The 19,211-nt window shown below is 44.0% G+C and overlaps 1 protein-coding gene across 2 annotated transcripts in view; it reads left to right on the top strand.

Annotated features, from left to right (window-relative positions):
• The window catches only part of LOC110528632 (metabotropic glutamate receptor 7), a 378,715-nt gene that overhangs the window by 279,130 nt on the left and 80,374 nt on the right, over positions 1 to 19,211 (top strand). For both annotated transcript variants that reach the window (XM_036984246.1, XM_036984247.1), the window contains exon 7: positions 3,419 to 3,558. In XM_036984246.1, coding sequence (XP_036840141.1) covers positions 3,419 to 3,558 — 140 coding nt within the window. The remainder of the gene's footprint in view (positions 1 to 3,418; positions 3,559 to 19,211) is intronic.

Here is a 19,211-nt window from a genome sequence, read left to right as displayed (position 1 = left end):
AAGGTAAAAAAATCTGTCGCTCAGAGCAAGGCAGTTGACCCACTGTTCCCCTGGTGCTGAAGATGTGGATGTCGACTTTGGCAGCACCCCCCTCCCAACACCTCTCTGATTCAGAGGGGTTGAAGGCATTTAGTTGTACAACTGACTAGTAGTCCCTTCCACCTTGTGGTGACCCAACGCCCTTTATGTTGGGGTTTCCATTATTTTGGCAGTTATGAGTACCTCCAATTTGTAGAGATGTTTCTTGAGATGAGTATATATATATATATATATACGTATATATATTCTGTGCAATAGACTATAGTGGCACTTACATATGTGCACCTGTCAACTGTGGTCAGCTCTAAATGGTTGGGATTGGTAACCTTATTCTTCAGCTTGAATTGTCTCCAACTGCACAGCTAAATTGCTAACTTTTCAGTGGCACAGTGTCATGAACGTCAAGACGAGCGGACCAAAGGAGCAGCGTGCATTGAGTTACACATATTTTTTTAATCCAAAGTGAAACTAGAAACAAAACCACAAAACGTACAACAACCGTGCCAACATAGTGCCCAAACACACTAACACAAACAATATCCCACCAAACAGATGGGAGATAGGGCTTCCTAAATAGGATCCCCAATGAGAGGCAACGATTACCAGCTGCCTCTAATTGGGAACCATACAAATCCACCAACATAGAAATACACATTCTAGAACACCCCCCCTAGTCAGACCCTGACCAAAACCACTATAGACAATCCAAGGGCTCTCTATGGTCAGGGCGTGACACACAGCTGGCTAAGACGTTCTCAAGAGGGTGGTTTTGTGTGTGTTTGCGATACAGAGGTTCAGCCTGGGTCTCAATTTAGAATAGTATAATACAAACACCAAAAACTTTATCGAAATGTGGTTGTGTATCAGCAGTTTGCCTCTTCTCATGTCAGTCACTGACAGTCACTCAATTTGCCCATATCAGCAAAAACAATTTAGATTTGTACGTTAGTCTAATCAGCTATCTATACTTTGTTGTAATCTTGGTCGAATTACTGACCAAGCACACAGGGAACGTGCCCAGAGGCCCTGACCTACAGGGAGCCTCCATTGATTTTGTTTGTCACTCTCACTCAGATATCATATTACCTTGGTGGAAGTCATGGACACATGTGTCCAATTACAGAAAACTAAGGGTGGTGGTGTGTAGACTACTGTAATATGAAGATGTGGTGGTGGTGTGTAGATTACTGTAATATGAAGATGTGGTGGTGGTGTGTAGATTACTGTAATATGAAGATGTGGTGGTATGTAGACTACTGTAATATGAAGATGTGGTGGTGGTATGTAGACTACTGTAATATGAAGATGTGGTGGTGGTGTGTAGATTACTGTAATATGAAGATGTGGTGGTGTGTAGATTACTGTAATATGAAGATGTGGTGGTGTGTAGACTACTGTAATATGAAGATGTGGTGGTGGTGTGTAGATTACTGTAATATGAAGATGTGGTGCTATGTAGACTACTGTAATATGAAGATGTGGTGGTGGTGTGTAGATTACTGTAATATGAAGATGTGGTGGTGTGTAGATTACTGTAATATGAAGATGTGGTGGTGGTTTGTAGATTACTGTAATATGAAGATGTGGTGGTGTGTAGATTACTGTAATATGAAGATGTGGTGGTGGTGTGTAGATTACTGTAATATGAAGATGTGGTGGTGTGTAGATTACTGTAATATGAAGATGTGGTGGTGGTGTGTAGATTACTGTAATATGAAGATGTGGTGGTGGTTTGTAGACTACTGTAATATGAAGATGTGGTGGTGGTGTGTAGACTACTGTAATATGAAGATGTGGTGGTGGTGTGTAGACTACTGTAATATGAAGATGTGGTGGTGGTGTGTAGATTACTGTAATATGAAGATGTGGTGGTGTGTAGATTACTGTAATATGAAGATGTGGTGGTGTGTAGATTACTGTAATATGAAGATGTGGTGGTGGTGTGTAGATTACTGTAATATGAAGATGTGGTGGTGTGTAGATTACTGTAATATGAAGATGTAGTGGTGTGTAGATTACTGTAATATGAAGATGTGGTGGTATGTAGACTACTGTAATATGAAGATGTGGTGGTGTGTAGACTACTGTAATATGAAGATGTGGTGGTGGTTGGAGTTGGAGAAAAAGCTATAGTTGTTAGACTCTTGGTGTGGATACTTCAGCCCTGTATAGGCCAGACTGTTGGTGTGTTTACTTCAGCCCTGTATAGGACAGACTGTTGGTGTGTTTAATGCAGCCCTGTATAGGACAGACTGTTGGTGTGTTTACTTCAGCCCTGTATAGGACAGACTGTTGGTGTGTTTAATGCAGCCCTGTATAGGACAGACTGATGGTGTGTTTACTGCAGCCCTGTATAGGACAGACTGTTGGTGTGTTTACTTCAGCCCTGTATAGGACAGACTGTTTGTGTGTTTACTGCAGCCCTGTATAGGACAGACTGATGGTGTGTTTACTGCAGCCCTGTATAGGCCAGACTGTTGGTGTGTTTACTGCAGCCCTGTGATCCTAGCTGCCAGAGGCTACGTAGTAATAATGCTACAACAGTAGACAGAAGCAGCACATAACACTGTCCTGAGGCAGAGATCTGCACAGACTTTACCAGGTAGTTCACACTCCTGTCCTGAGGTTGTACCCTGATTCAGCATGCAGGGCACGCACAGACACACACACACACACACACACACACACACACACACACACACACACACACACACCTGGAAAACTATCAGGGTGTACCAACTCAGTTCATAACCCTGTCCTGAGGCAGAGATCTGCACAGACTTTACCAGGTAGTTCACACTCCTGTCCTGAGGTTGAACGCTGATTGTACACTGAAGGAGTTTTCTGCTGCATGGGGATAGACGAGATTAAGAGCAACAAGCAACGGGTTTTAGGGTTGTAGAGATTCTAGCAATAAAGAGAACAGAAGAACTAAACCTCCTATTGCAAACAGACAGACAGACAGACAGACAGACAGACAGGCAGGCAGACAGACAGACAGGCAGGCAGGCAGGCAGGCAGGCAGGCAGGCAGGCAGACAGACAGACAGACAGACAGACAGACAGACAGACAGACAGACAGACAGACAGACAGACAGACAGACAGACAGACAGACAGACAGACAGACAGACAGACAGACAGACAGACAGACAGATAGTAGATTTCATCTTGCTCTGGATTTATTTGACCGACCGTTTGACTAAAGAGCCTTCACCACGGGTTGGACTTGGTGTGGAAAGACAAGAGACAAACACACGTGCATCACATTGTGCCACACATTGAGCCTTTCCTCTTGCCAATAACTGTCTATTTTTCCTTCAGCTTGACACTTCGGCCTATTACGATCAACACCATGTTTGTGATGTCATTCCCGATACAGGAAGTGCAGGGACGTCTGTGACATTCAACAAGAACGGAGATGCACCGGGACGTTACGACCTGTTCCAGTACCAGATGGACAACAACAGCTCCCCGGGATACAAGAACATTGGACAGTGGATGGAAACGCTACAGCTCAACGTGAGTACTCTGTGTTGTAATTTATGGTGTGTGTGTGTGTGTGTGTGTGTGTGTGTGGTGTGTCTGTGTGTGTGTGTGTGTGTGTGTGTGTGTGGTGTGTCTGTGTGTGTGTGTGTGTTTGTGGTCTGTGTGTGTGTGTGTGGTCTGTGTGTGTGTGTGGTCTGTCTGTGTGTGGTCGTGTGTGTCTCTCTGTGTGTGTGTGTGTGTCTGTGTGTCTGTGTGTGTTGTGTTTGTGTGTCTGTGTGTGTGTGTGTGTGTGTGTGTGTGTGTGTGTGTGTGTGTGTGTGTGTGTGTGTGTGTGTGTGTGTGTGTGTGTGTGCGTGTGTGTGTGTTTGTGTGTGCGTGTGCATGTGTAATGTGTAATTGGGGTGATATGAACCCCACGCCTAACCATAATCCCATGAGGTAATCCTTGTGATTCAAGGATAACATTTAGATTTAGAAGCCTTATACAAGGCTACGAGTGTGTGTGTGTGTTTGCGTGCGAGCATTTTCGTGCATTCATCTGCGGTTACATACATTATCTGCTTGTGTTCATGTGAGTATACCGTAACCACAGCAAACCCATAGATTTGAAAGACTCCTGCTATCTAAGAGGACATCGACATGTGAACCTTACAGACTGTGTGGTCTCTCTGTTAGTGGATAGATGGTATACATCTGTAATGATTGTCACCGTAATCCTAATTCATTAACCACATCACCCACTTGCCTCTAATCCTAATTAATTAACCACAGCACCCACCTGCCTCTAATCCTAATTAATTAACCACAACACCCACCTGCCCCTAATCCTAATTCATTAACCACAACACCCACCTCCCTATAATCCTAATTCATTAAGCAAAACACCCACATGCCTCTAATCCTAATTCATTAACCACAACACCCACCTGCCTCTAAATCTGTTTCGTAAACCACAGCACCCAACTGCCTCGGCTCCCGTTTCTCATTCAGAACCATTGCTGTTTCCCTGTCCCCTTTGTGGAGCACTGCTGTTGTCCAGGACCGATAGGACATAGTGTACCAGCGTGCTTTTTGGGATACAACCCACGTCTCTTCTCTGGTCTGTGCTGCTTCCCAGCAGCAGTAAATGATTCACCTCCACTCTCCACAAGTAAGACAGATGTATCATATTCCAGCATTCCAGCCTTAAAATGGGTTCATCACACCGACCTCTGTTTGTTATTGGAGCCGTACTCTCAGGCCACTGTGGGCGTGGCTCTGGTTTACGTGGTTCCCTATTCCCTACGTAGTGCATTACTTTTGACCAGGCCTCATCGCTCTGCACTATAAAGTTAATAAGTTATCATTTGGTACGAAACCTTTGACGAGTCTGCAGATTAAAGCCCGTTTGCGGTATCGGCTCAGGCTTGTTTGGCCCAGTTAATAACAGCGGGAGACAATAAGAAGTCATGTCTGAATAATCGCTTCTTTGAAGAGAGACAGTAACCGTTGATTGAACTATACATTACACATTCATGTATAGGAGACAAATCATGCCTCAGGGGAGATGCACTCATTATAACTGTATAATGTAGCGACATTAACCCAACACCTAGTGACCTCATCAAGAGATTGGAGCCTGTTGGTGTAGCGGTTATTAAGGTGTTTGGTTTGACTGTCAATGGGCACGGGTTTGAATCCCCGTTGGGGCTACACACGACTTTGCTTCAGTATGTAAATGACTGTATAGCTAGCGCCTAGCCTAATGCTGACACACATCCTTCTGTTCTGTTTTCTCACAGGATACGTCCCAAAACGGCACACTATTCCCTATTTAGTGCACTACTTTTGACCAAAGCCCTATGGGTAGTGCACTACTTTAGACCAGAACCCTATGGGTAGTGCACTACTTTAGACCAGAGCCCTATGGGTAGTGAACTACTTTTGACCAGAGCCCTATGGGTAGTGAACTACATTTGACCAGAGCCCTATGGGTAGTGAACTACTTTAGACCAGAGCCCTATGGGTAGTGAACTACTTTAGACCAGAGCCCTATGGGTAGTGAACTACTTTTGACCAGAGCCCTATGGGTAGTGAACTACTTTTGACCAGAGCCCTATGGGTAGTGAACTACATTTGACCAGAGCCCTATGGGTAGTGAACTACTTTAGACCAGAGCCCTATGGGTAGTGAACTACATTTGACCAGAGCCCTATGGGTAGTGAACTACATTTGACCAGAGCCCTATGGGTAGTGAACTACTTTAGACCAGAGCCCTATGGGTAGTGAACTACTTTTGACCAGAGCCCTATGGGTAGTGAACTACATTTGACCAGAGCCCTATGGGTAGTGAACTACTTTTCACCAGAGCCCTATGGGTAGTGAACTACTTTAGACCAGAGCCCTATGGGTAGTGAACTACTTTAGACCAGAGCCCTATGGGTAGTGAACTACATTTGACCAAAGTAGGGAAGACATGTACGCTGTGGAAATGTTGGATGCAAATAGATCTATGTAGATTATACGTGACACGTTGATCGTGTTGTTCTCATCTTTGTATTGATTAGCTAAATACACACAGGATTTGTATGTTAAGTCGCTTGGTATTATAATGTTAACACGGCTACAGATGTCTCATCGGGGTTAGTTTGTTTGTGAGTCAGTAGTGGTATTAATGTACACAGCTCTTTTAACTGTGGGGTGTCTGGAAATTCTTGATTTCGGTAAGAAAAAATGGTTTATAGATGCTCAACAAAAATGTCGTCTCAGTGTCTTGAATAACAAATCAAAAAACCACACAGTTTATTACTATTTTCCCATGATGCAATTAGCCCCCAGTTTTCATGAATGATTTCTCCTTCTCGTGACATCTACTATAATCCTCTCAGTCGGACGCTGTATTAGCCCTCATTTTCAACAGTATTGTTAAGATTAATTCCATTTTTACATTTATGTTCCCCATGTTCCCCATACCAACACATGTATTATAGCCCCAGCAGTGGATTCTTTGCCTTTCTGTCCCCCAATCAATTCGACATGCTTTGTGGTATTCCATGTATATGGCTTAGTTCATCATCTTGTCCAGAAACTCGGGGGATGGGGGGGGGGGGGGGGGGAAGTATACGACGACTCTGTGGCTGAGACAAAAATGGCATGTGGTTAGATCGTTGAGACAGTAACCCAAACGTTGCTGGATCGAGTCTGTAGTTTTCCCCCTGAGCAAGGCAGTTAACCCACTGTTCCCCATGCACTGAAGATGTGGATGTTGATTAAGGAGCATCTCTCTGATTCAGAGGGGTTGGGTTAAATGTTGAAGGCACATTACAGTTGATGGCATTCAGTTGTACAGCTGACTAGATATCCACCTTCTGACCAGATCCCTATGGTGCACTAAAATAGGGAATAGGGAGCAATTTAGAACCGACAATGTCTCTGTTATGATAAAGCCTCTCTCCCCGGTCTCCCCCGGACACAACTGCTGAGTCACAGATGACTCCAGCTCAGACTCCAAAGATTGCCCCTCAGCTCCCCATGAAAATGTCATATCCACTGTGGGGGAATAGGCTGGAGGGCTCAATGAATGAAAAACTTGTACAGAGGGTGTTTGGGATTATGTGACTGCCATATAAAGACGAGTAAAGACATGAAGTCAAATGAAGTTCCTTTAGTTTGTCCTTTTGAGCTACTTTCTATCAGGGCTGAATGTCTACTGCATGTTGAGGTAGGCTTCTACTGCATGTTGAGGTAGGCTTCTACTGGATGTCGAGGCAGGGCTCTACAGGATGTCTACTGGATGTCGAGGTAGGGTTCTACTGCATGTCTACTGGATGTCGAGGTAGGGCTCTACAGGAAGTCTACTGGAAGTCGAGGTAGGGTTCTACTGCATGTCTACTGGATGTTAGAGGTAGGCTTCTACTGCATGTCTACTGGATGTTCGAGGTAGGCTTCTACTGGATGTCGAGGTAGGGTTCTACTGCATGTCGAGGTAGGATTCTACTGCATGTTGAGGCAGAGTTCTACTGGATGTCTACTGGATGTTCGAGGTAGGCTTCTACTGCATGTCTACTGGATGTTCGAGGTAGGCTTCTACTGGATGTCGAGGTAGGGTTCTACTGGATGTTGAGGTAGGCTTCTACTGGATGTCGAGGTAGGGTTCTACTGCATGTCTACTGGATGTCGAGGTAGGGTTCTACAGGATGTCTACTGGATGTCGAGGTAGGGTTCTGCTGTACGTCTACTGCATGTCTACTGGATGTTGAGGTAGGGCTCTACTTGATGTCGAGGTAAGGTTCTACTGCATGTCTAGTGGATGTCGAGGTAGGGTTCTGCTGCATGTCTACTGCATGTTGAGGTAGGGTTCTACTGTACATCTACTGGATGTCGAGGTAGGGTTCTACTGGATGTCGAGGTAGGGTTCTACTGCATGTCTACTGGATGTCGAGGTAGGGTTCTGCTGCATGTCTACTGCATGTTGAGGTAGGGGTCTACTGGATGTCGAGGTAGGGTTCTACTGCATGTCTACTGGATGTTCGAGGTAGGCTTCTACTGCATGTCTACTGGATGTTCGAGGTAGGCTTCTACTGGATGTCGAGGTAGGGTTCTACTGGATGTTGAGGTAGGCTTCTACTGGATGTCGAGGTAGGGTTCTACTGCATGTCTACTGGATGTCGAGGTAGGGTTCTACAGGATGTCTACTGGATGTCGAGGTAGGGTTCTGCTGTACGTCTACTGCATGTCTACTGGATGTTGAGGTAGGGCTCTACTTGATGTCGAGGTAAGGTTCTACTGCATGTCTAGTGGATGTCGAGGTAGGGTTCTGCTGCATGTCTACTGCATGTTGAGGTAGGGTTCTACTGTACATCTACTGGATGTCGAGGTAGGGTTCTACTGGATGTCGAGGTAGGGTTCTACTGCATGTCTACTGGATGTCGAGGTAGGGTTCTGCTGCATGTCTACTGCATGTTGAGGTAGGGGTCTACTGGATGTCGAGGTAGGGGTCTACTGGATGTCGAGGTAGGGTTCTACTGGATGTCGAGGTAGGATTCTACTGCATGTTGAGGCAGAGTTCTACTGGATGTCTACTGGATGTCGAGGTAGGGTTCTGCTGCATGTCTACTGCATGTTGAGGTAGGGTTCTACTGTATGTCTACTGGATGTCGAGGTAGGGTTCTACTGGATGTCGAGGTAGGATTCTACTGCATGTCTACTGCATGTTGAGGTAGGGTTCTACTGTACTTCTACTGGATGTCGAGGTAGGGTTCTACTGGATGTTGAGGTAGGATTCTACTGCATGTCTACTGGATGTTCGAGGTAGGGTTCTACTGCATGTCTACTGGATGTCGAGGTAGGGTTCTACTGCATGTCTACTGGATGTTCGAGGTAGGCTTCTACTGCATGTTGAGGTAGGGTTCTACTGTATGTCTACTGGATGTCGAGGTAGGGTTCTACTGGATGTCGAGGTAGGATTCTACTGCATGTCTACTGCATGTTGAGGTAGGGTTCTACTGTACTTCTACTGGATGTCGAGGTAGGGTTCTACTGGATGTTGAGGTAGGATTCTACTGCATGTCTACTGGATGTTCGAGGTAGGGTTCTACTGCATGTCTACTGGATGTCGAGGTAGGGTTCTACTGCATGTCTACTGGATGTTCGAGGTAGGCTTCTACTGGATGTCGAGGTAGGGTTCTACTGCATGTCTACTGGATGTCGAGGTAGGGCTCTACAGGATGTCTACTGGATGTCGAGGTAGGGTTCTGCTGCATGTCTACTGGATGTTGAGGTAGGGTTCTACTTGATGTTGAGGTAGGGTTCTACTGCATGTTGTGTTAGGGTTCTACTGCAGAGTTAACTGTTGGAGATCATTCTACATATAGAAAAACTCATTATTATCTCAACTGTTGCTTTATCCGTTTTGAATGCACACTTACTAGCAATCTACAGAGATAGAGAGAGATAATGTTTGTGAGAGCAAAAGAGAGAAATAGTGAGTGAGAAAGAGAGAGAGAAAGAGAGCTAGAGAAAGGAGAAAGTGAGTGAAAGACAAAAACAGAGCGCGCGCACTTTTCTCTCTGTGATCATTCAACAGTGAAGTAGCTATATCTCCATTCCTCTGCTTTGTGTGGTTGGTTGTGATGGAAACGGTGAAACTCTTCAAAAATGCATGAATGCAGTGGTTTAGATGCATGATTACAGGCTTCATCAGAAAAACCAGTTACTATATCCCAAATGGTACCCTGTTCCCTATAAAGGGCCCATTAGGGTTCTGGTCAAAAGTAGTGCACTTCATAGGGATTAGGGTGCCATTTGGTACACAGGCTCAGCGGCAGCAGGTTGAAACAGAAATGGAAGCAGAGAGGGAAAGATGTAAATGTAATGCAGTTCGGTTCTTGATGTTTCATGCAGATCCAGCCATTAATAATGAATGAAAGTTACACAATCTTCATTTTCCTGGGCTTAAATTAGCATTTTCTTCAAAATGTGTTTTGGAGCTTTTAAGAAATGGATGGCTGCCTAACGTCTCTCTCTATGGTTTAAATATGCCTTGGCTTACACCTACAAGTCACTCGCTCACGCACAATGTTTTTTTATTTTTTTTTGTATTTAGAGCATCGCTCAGCGATTCAAACTCAATGCTCTGCCAAGCAATGATACAATGTTCTCTTCAATATTGATTGATAACTTGATGATCTCTCATGCTTCTATACCTCTTCAGATCTCTTCAGACCACGTTTAAAGAAGCTAAAGAGAAATTATCGCCTCTGTAATGATATTTTACCTTGATCTCACCAATTGGGATTCCTACATTACATAACAAGCCTTCAGATTCAGGTTCAGTCCCAAATGGTACCCTATTCCCAATGCAGTACACTTCTTTTGACCAGGGCCCATGGGACTCTGGTCTAAAGTAGTGCACTATGTAGGGAATAGGTTGTGATTTGGGATGTAATCTCGGATGAGTGATGATTAGTCTGATGGGGGTTTGTTAAAGGCCAGAGGAGACCCTTGGGACACAGGGCCTCTGAATAAAGCAGCAAGTTAGAAATATAAATATACTGTCTTTATCTACAGTAGGTCTGGAGTATGTACTGTTCTGTTGTTGGTCTGGTCTGGTGTTGGTCTGGTCTGTTGTTGGTCTGGTCTGGTGTTGTTCTGATCTGGTCTGTTGTTGGTCTGGTCTGTTGTTGGTCTGGTCTGGTGTTGGTCTGGTCTGGTCTGTTGTTTGTCTGTTCTGTTGTTGGTCTAGTCTGTTGTTGGTCTGGCCTGGTGTTGGTCTGGTCTGGTCTGGTGTTGGTCTGGTCTGGTCTGGTGTTAGTCTGGTGTTGGTCTGGTCTGGTGTTGGTCTGGTCTGGTGTTGGTCTGGTCTGGTCTGGTGTTGGTCTGGTCTGGTGTTGGTCTGGTCTGGTCTGGTGTTGGTCTGGTCTAGTGTGGTGTTGGTCTGGTCTAATCTGGTGTTGGTCTGGTGTTGGTCTGGTCTGGTCTGTTGTTTGTCTCGTCTGTTGTTGGTCTGGTCTGTTGTTGGTCTAGTCTGTTGATGGTCTGGTCTGGTGTTGGTCTGGTCTGGTGTTGGTCTGGTCTGGTGTTGGTCGGGTCTGGTGTTGGTCTGGTCTGGTCTGTTGTTGGTCTCGTCTCGTCTGTTGTTGGTCTGGTCTGGTCTGGTCTGGTGTTGGTCTAGTCTGGTCTGTTGTTGGTCTGGTCTGTTGTTGTTCTGGTCTAGTCTGTTGTTGGTCTGGTCTGGTCTGTTGTTGGTCTGGTCTGGTGTGTGTCTGGTCGGGTGTTGGTCTGGTCTGGTATTGGTCTGGTCTGTTGTTGGTCTGGTCTGTTGTTGGTCTGGTCTAGTCTGGTGTTGATCTGGTCTAATCTGGTCTGGTGTTGGTCTGGTCTAATCTGGTGTTGGTCTGGTTTGATCTGTTGTTGGTCTGGTCTGGTCTGGTCTGGTCTAGTTTGGTGTTGGTCTGGTCTGGTGTTGGTCTGGTCTGGTGTTGGTCTGGTCTGTTGTTGGTCTGATCTGGTGTTGGTCTGGTCTAGTCTGGTGTTGGTCTGGTCTGTTGTTGGTCTGGTCTGGTCTGGTTTTGGTCTGGTCTAGTCTAGTCTGGTGTTGGTCTGGTCTGGTGTTGGTCTTGTGTTGGTCTCGTCTGGTGTTGGTCTCATCTGGTGTTGGTCTGGTCTGGTCTGGTGTTGGTCTGGTCTAGTCTGGTGTTGGTCTGGTCTGGTGTGGGTCTGGTCTGGTCTAGTGTTAGTCTGGTCTGGTCTGGTGTTGGTCTGGTCTGGTCTGTTGTTGGTCTGGTCTGATCTGGTGTTGGTCTGGTCTGGTGTTGGTCTGGTCTGGTGTTGGTCTGGTCTGTTGTTGGTCTGGTCTGTTGTTGGTCTGGTCTGGTTTGGTGTTAGTCTGGTCTGGTGTTGGTCTGGTCTGGTGTTGGTCTGGTCTGGTCTGGTGTTGGTCTGGTCTGGTGTTGGTCTGGTCTGGTCTGGTGTTGGTCTGGTCTGGTCTGGTGTTGGTCTGGTCTGGTCTGGTGTTGGTCTGGTCTGGTGTTGGTCTGGTCTGGTCTGGTGTTTGTCTGGTCTGGTCTGGTGTTGGTCTGGTCTGGTCTGGTGTTGGTCTGGTCTGGTCTGGTGTTGGTTTGGTCTGGTCTGGTGTTTGTCTGGTCTGGTCTGGTGTTGGTCTGGTCTGGTCTGGTGTTTGTCTGGTCTGGTCTGGTGTTGGTCTGGTCTGGTCTGGTGTTTGTCTGGTCTGGTCTGGTGTTGGTCTGGTCTGGTCTGGTGTTGGTGTTGGTCTGGTCCGTAGGTAAACACCTGACACTATCTATCAATTTGACCTGTCTGCGTCACTTCTCTCTTCATTTAGTTGAAAGCTTGTAACGCAACTCCCGTAGTTTGGTGGCTTTTAGAAACCTTCCACCTTACCACTCCACACATTCTTGCATACTTTGTGGTACACAATAAGAGTTGTTTGTTCGAGAATTGTTTGGTCATACTTTCAGCAATATTTCCCTCCTTTTTCTGTTTTCATGTTGTGTTGTGTTGTTTGGATCACAGCTAGTCTCATGAACTGAACAGAGTTAGATCACTTATTTTGTCTTGGCTGTTGTGTATTTTTCCCCTTGATACAAAAACATGATATGCGATTAGCCAGTAATTTGGCTCTCAGTCGAATTCATTCAACTTCTAAATGCAACTGAACAATGGGTGTTTAATTTATCACCTGTTGAGAAAAACACCTTTAATTTCATACTTTTCATTCTCGTCTTGGAATGTGGCCTACCCGTGGTCTTTTGTCTTTGTGTTTTCAAAAACAGAATAATTGAACCACTGGAGTTTCAAAGAGAAGTTAGTGAGAAAAATAACTTCAGGCTATGCATAACCAACTCAGAGGCCTTGTGGTTAGAGGGAGTTTGATTCCTGGCTGAGTCATACCAAAGGCTGTAAAAATGGGACCTGGTGCGTCTCTGCTTGGCACTCAGCATCAGGGAGATTGTGGATAAGACCCTGTGACGGAGTAGCATCCTATCCAAAGCTTGTACTTGTACACCATGCTACAGAAACAGGAAGTATGCTCCTGTGAGCCATTCCAGCTTGCACAAGCTTATATTGAGTAAATATGCATGCACCATGTACCACATACCTAATACTCAAAGCAGGATTCTCTATAACACAATGTACTCTTCCACCAATGCAATCCCCTATCCTATCATCTGAGATATACAGAAGAAGTTTGGGCATAGGAACTAGTAGATGTTCCGTCAGCAGATTCCGTTGAATCTCCTCTTCCTCCTGATTTGAATTCATTCATTTCACATCTCACGACGAAGTGCAGGCGCAAAACAGAAGACAAAAAAAATCCCCATTTTATATTAGTTACAGTTTACCACGGTCTACTTAACACGGTGTCCTCTTGTTTAAATACAGGAGTAAAGGAAGAACAAGGAAGAACACTTGGCCCCGACAAATATGTATCCTGTTCCGTATCCATAGCAACAGGGTTTGTTTATAATCTCATTAGGTTTTCCTCTGTGGTGTCTTTTATGATGTGCTCTAGGATAGCACTCACCATACCTACTGTGTCAGTCAACCCCTAACAGTAATGATAATAGTTTATTATATTTGTCAAGGGCTTTTTAATTATACAATGATAATCTCCAAGTGCATGAAATAAAAGATCAACTAGAAAAACTTAGTTAAAAAAAAAAGTATGTGAGGAAGGGTACGCACCGGATTGAGATGAGTCTTGAGGCCTGCTTTAAAAAGCTCCATCGGTCTGAACAGCCCTGAGATTGTCAGGAAGGGAGTTCCAAAGGCCATGCTTTGTGGGATGTAAAGACATGGTCTCCCCATTGTACCAAGCCTGGTCCTGGAGGTATTACACTCGGTACACTCACCATGGTTCCACGTTCACTCCTCAAGTAGCTAGTCTGAACACACTATGGCTCGTAGCGGATGAAGAACTTCTAAGGAAAACTAAGGCCGCCTACCACAGTAACCACAGATCTAAAGTCCCACAACAGAGACCCACTGGCAAAGAAAATATACACACTATGTTTTTTTAGCAACACGAAGCAGGTTTGTATTCAAGGGTTAGTGCATCTTGTCCAAGTGTATCACCTTCTAACAATAAATCTGAACCTCATGAGAATAGCTCCAACCTGTCCGGAGGTGGTTTTATAAACAACATAACCTGAGACCTGAACACCGTTATTCATTACGGAGAAAATATAAGCTCAAAGCTACTTCCTTATAATACATTACCCCTTTACCTTCTAACACGTGTGTTCTTACCAGCAATGATTTCACCGATAACTCATTTTTGTGGAGATCTGTACTTGTTTTAAGTGGTTGACTGACCTATACCTTAGTTAACTACAGTGGCTGTAAGTCTCTTGACCTATACCTTAGTTAAATTCAGTGACTGTAAGTCACTCTGACCTATACCTTAGTTAACTACAGTGGCTGTAAGTCTCTTGACCTATACCTTAGTTCAATTCAGTGACTGTAAGTCACTCTGATCTATACCTTAGTTAAATACAGTGACTGTAAGTCACTCTGACCTATACCTTAGTTAAATACAGTGGCTGTATGTCTCTCTGACCTATACCTTAGTTAAATTCAGTGACTGTAAGTTGCTCTGAATAAGAGCGTATGCTAAATATAATTTAAATGTCAGAACATTAAAACATGAATCCCATTGCATTAAAATGTACAGACTGAACGAGCAGAAAGTTGATTTACATGTAAATGTGTTTGTTGGCGTAATCTTGGCTGTGAGAGAGAGAGAGAGAGAGAGAAAGAGAGAGCGTAAGAGAGAGAGCACGAGCGAGAGGAATGGAGAGAGAGAGAGAGAGGGGAGAGGAAGAGGAAGAGAGAGCGCGAGAGAGAGAGAGGAAGAGAGAGAGAGAGATAGAGAGAGAAAAAGACAGCGAGGAAGAGAGAGAGAGAGAGAGAGAGGGGGAAGAGAGAGAGAGTGGGGGAAGAGAGAGAGAGCGAGGAAGAGAGAGAGAGGACGAGAGAGGGAGAGAGAAAGAGATATAGAGAATACATAGTGGTGCCCTAAAGTTGTGATAAGCCTAGTCATTCTGGACAAAGGCCAACAACGGTTTATTCTAAATGACACTGTATTGCCTAGAAATATGGTAACATTGATAAAGTAGTCAAACGTTTAGTAGCAAACAACTTTGCCAGCATTATCATGTCTTCAAATTTACTTTAGACAGATGAAAATGTTGTCATTAGCTAGCAAAGTTTGTCAAAAAACAGATAGCAATGTTAACAATAGCTAGCTAAATCTGGTGGCCTCCCCTCAATACTAGCTAGCTAGCCTACGTTATATTGCATCTAAAGTAAATTTGGCAACATCAAAATGTTGTCCTACTATTCATTGGCCTCCTTTTGAATCAAATTTGGTTTTATTTCCAAGCCACTGTAATGCACTTTCAATGAAATCTTCATCAGTGTTCCTGGATGACTCATTGTGTAGAACGCTCAGTTGGGAGTCAGTACATAACCAACGTTCAAAACAATATTGTGATGAAACATGAAACCCATGAATACCTACCTCACTCTGACCTATAACTTAGTTAAATTCAGTGACTGTAAGTCACTCTGACCTATAACTTAGTTAAATTCAGTGACTGTAAGTCTTTCTGACCTATAACTTAGTTAAATACATTGACTGTATGTCACTCTGACCTATAACTTAGTTAAATACAGTGACTGTAAGTCTCTCTGACCTACAACTTAGTTACATTCAGTGACTGTATGTCACTCTGACCTATAACTTAGTTAAATACAGTGACTGTAAGTCTCTCTGACCTATAACTTAGTTAAATACAGTGACTGTATGTCACTCTGACCTATAACTTAGGTAAATACAGTGACTGTAAGTCACTCTGACCTATAACTTAGTTAAATTCAGTGACTGTAAGTCACTCTGACCTATAACTTAGTTAAATTCAGTGACTGTAAGTCTCTCTGACCTATAACTTAGTTAAATACAGTGACTGTATGTCACTCTGACCTATAACTTAGTTAAATTCAGTGACTGTAAGTCTCTCTGACCTATAACTTAGTTAAATACAGTGACTGTAAGTCACTCTGACCTATAACTTAGTTAAATACAGTGACTGTAAGTCACTCTGACCTATAACTTAGTTAAATTCAGTGACTGTAAGTCTCTCTGACCTATAACTTAGTTAAATTCAGTGACTGTAAGTCACTCTGACCTATAACTTAGTTAAATTCAGTGACTGTAAGTCTCTCTGACCTATAACTTAGTTAATTTCAGTGACTGTAAGTCTCTCTGACCTATAACTTAGTTAAATATAGTGACTGTAAGTCACTCTGACCTATAACTTAGTTAAATACAGTGAATCTAAGTCACTCTGACCCATACCTTAGTTAAATTCAGTGACTGTAAGTCACTCTGACCTATACCTTAGTTAAATTCAGTGACTGTAAGTCACTCTGACCTATAATTTAGTTAAATACAGTGACTGTAAGTCACTCTGACCTATACTTTAGTTAAATACAGTACTGTACGTCTCTCTGGTCTATTCATGGACTGCAGCTACGTCATTCGGTCATGTCATACCATTGTTATGCGCATTCTCATCCCGTGTTGGCCGCCACATTGATGTCTGAAATCGAGTCTAGCTAGTTAGTCGCAATGGCTCACCTCAACTCGGAGTAAAAAAATGTAATACTTAAACTGGGGTAGCCTAGTGGTAGCCTAGTGGTTAGAGCGTTGGGCCAGTACCCGAAAGGTTGCTGGATTGAATCCCCGAGCTGACAAGCTAAAGAAAAATCTGTTTTTCGGCCCCTGAACAAGGTAACTAACCCACTGTTCCCCAGTAGGCAGCCATTGCAAATAAGAATTTGTTTGTAACTGACTTGCCTCGATAAATAAACAAACTCTACTTGGGTAATGTGACTGTTATAGTGTTCCCGCCAACTTGTTTAAGCTACTTGCCTGTGGTTAGGGAAATCTTTCTGTCCTATAAACGTTTACAGCATATGTTTGTGTATAAGTTAGACCTAGATGTAATTATCAGGAAATGACAAATTTGGCAGTAATTTTAAACATGTAGGGTAGAGCACCGTAAGTGTCGCATCCCCCAAATACAGACCGCTTTTCAACAGAGTCAAAGTGACAAGTGGTTTCATTGACAAAGCCTGAATGTGACCCCCAACACATTCTTGACTTACTGTACAACAGGATGGAACCGTGCTGATGGCACACTGCGCATGCAAGGCTGGCCTTAGAGAGGCATGTTCCCATGCTGTTGTCTTGATGTGTGTAGTATTGGCAGCTGTGGATCTGAGAAATGGGCAGGCATGCATTAATAGGCCATGTGAGTGGGGCCAGTCAAGTGTGGAGTTCGTTAAGAAGGTGCAGTGTACTGAACTCAGCAGGATGTCCTCCAGGAAGAAAGAAAGCCTGCTCTTCTCTCCCATCCAACTCTACCCTCAAACCATCAGATAAGGAACTCCGCTTGCCTGCACCACTGTCAAGCCTTTACCAGAGCAAAATGCTTCAGTGGGATTTGTCCAAGTTGTTGCTGGAGAACGCCGAGAGATTCAATCAGCTCCGTTTAACAGAAGAACAGGTATGTGGAATACACAGGACAGGAATAGGTATGTGGAATACACAGGACAGGCATAGGTATGTGGAATACACAGGACAGGAATAGGTATGTGGAATACACAGGACAGGAATAGGTACGTGGAATACACAGGTATGTAGAATGCATAGGTATGTGGAATACACAGGTATGTGGAATACGCAGGACAGGAATAGTCAATTATAAAAGATGCGCACTGTGTTTCCTCCAAACACAAAAACCTTTTTAAATCAACATTTTTATACAACGTTAAACCCATTGCAAGGTTGTATTCTGAGTTCACAATCTTTTAAAGAGTCCTTGCATGTCTTGCTTCCCAGTGTTTGATGATAGAGGAGGAGACTAGGAATCAGGCAAAGAGTAGGGTGTAACTTGACCAATTGGCAGGGAGAGTGACGGTTTCTGCTTCTGGTGAGGCAGTCAGGTCACAGAGAATTCCCATTTCTAATAAAGGGGATATGATACCCAGGTGCGTGTCAGTTCTCCACAGACGCAACAAGGTAGAATGAATATGAAGTGATGACGAGGCAATATATGCGATAACCCTGGAATAGCCTGTGGAATAGTGAGCTGAGGAAAGAGTCAGTGAAGTAGCATTGTTAAAAAGTAATGAGTATTGAATCCCTGCCATAACTACACTACCACCTGGTGGCTGAAACTGGAACTACAGATTAAACACTTTGCATACTAATCTTTGATTTTTTTTCACTCTTCAGATGGGAAACTTCAAATGAGCCAGAGGCAAGATCAGCCTACCAAGCTGAACTCATGGATTTTTCATCAGGATTTCTGTCTAGAAGCTTCTGGTCTCATCCTCGGTCCAGTGTTTTCCTGGGCTCGGTGCATCTCCTCATAGTGTTCTGTCCCGTGAATGCCACGGTCGAGGAGTCCTCGGTCCAGTGTTTTCCTGGGCTCGGTGCATCTCCTCATAGTGTTCTGTCCTGTGAATGCCACGGTCGAGGAGTCCTTGAGATTAAGTGCCCTTTCAGTCAAAAGGGCAGCTCAGTGGCTGAAGGGTGCAAATATCCATCATTCTGCTTGGCAAAATGGCACTGAAAAAAAGAGCATATGTACATGTGGTAAGAAAAAGTATGTGAACCTTTTGGAATTACCTGGATTTCTGCATAAATCGGTAATTAAATTTGATCTGATCTTCATCTAAGTCACAACAATAGACAAACAAAGCATGCATAAACTAATAACACGCAAAGTATTGCATTTTTCTTGTCTATTTAAACTGATGAACATCAAGAACATACGCCTTTTGGAGTGGCCCATTGGTCCTGACCTCAACCAGATTGAGATGCTGTGGCATGACCTCAAGAGAGCAGCTCACACCAGACATCCCAAGAATATTGCTGAACTGAAACAGTTTTGTAAAGAGGAATGGTCCAAACGTCCTCCTGACCGTTGTGCAGGTCTGATCCTCAACTACAGAAAACGTTTTGTTGAGGTTAGTGTTGCCAAAATAGGGTCAAACAGTTATTAAATCCAAGGGTTCATATACTTTTTCCACCCTGCACTGTGAATGTTTAGACGGTGTGTTCAATAAAGACATGAAAACGTATAATTGTTTGTGTGTTATTAGTTTAATCAGAC

Source organism: Oncorhynchus mykiss, chromosome 7, assembly GCF_013265735.2.
Source record: "Oncorhynchus mykiss isolate Arlee chromosome 7, USDA_OmykA_1.1, whole genome shotgun sequence".
Lineage (NCBI taxonomy): Eukaryota > Metazoa > Chordata > Actinopteri > Salmoniformes > Salmonidae > Oncorhynchus > Oncorhynchus mykiss.
The sequence above is the reverse complement of the archived record's forward strand: the minus strand, read 5'-3'. Positions and strand labels throughout refer to the sequence as shown.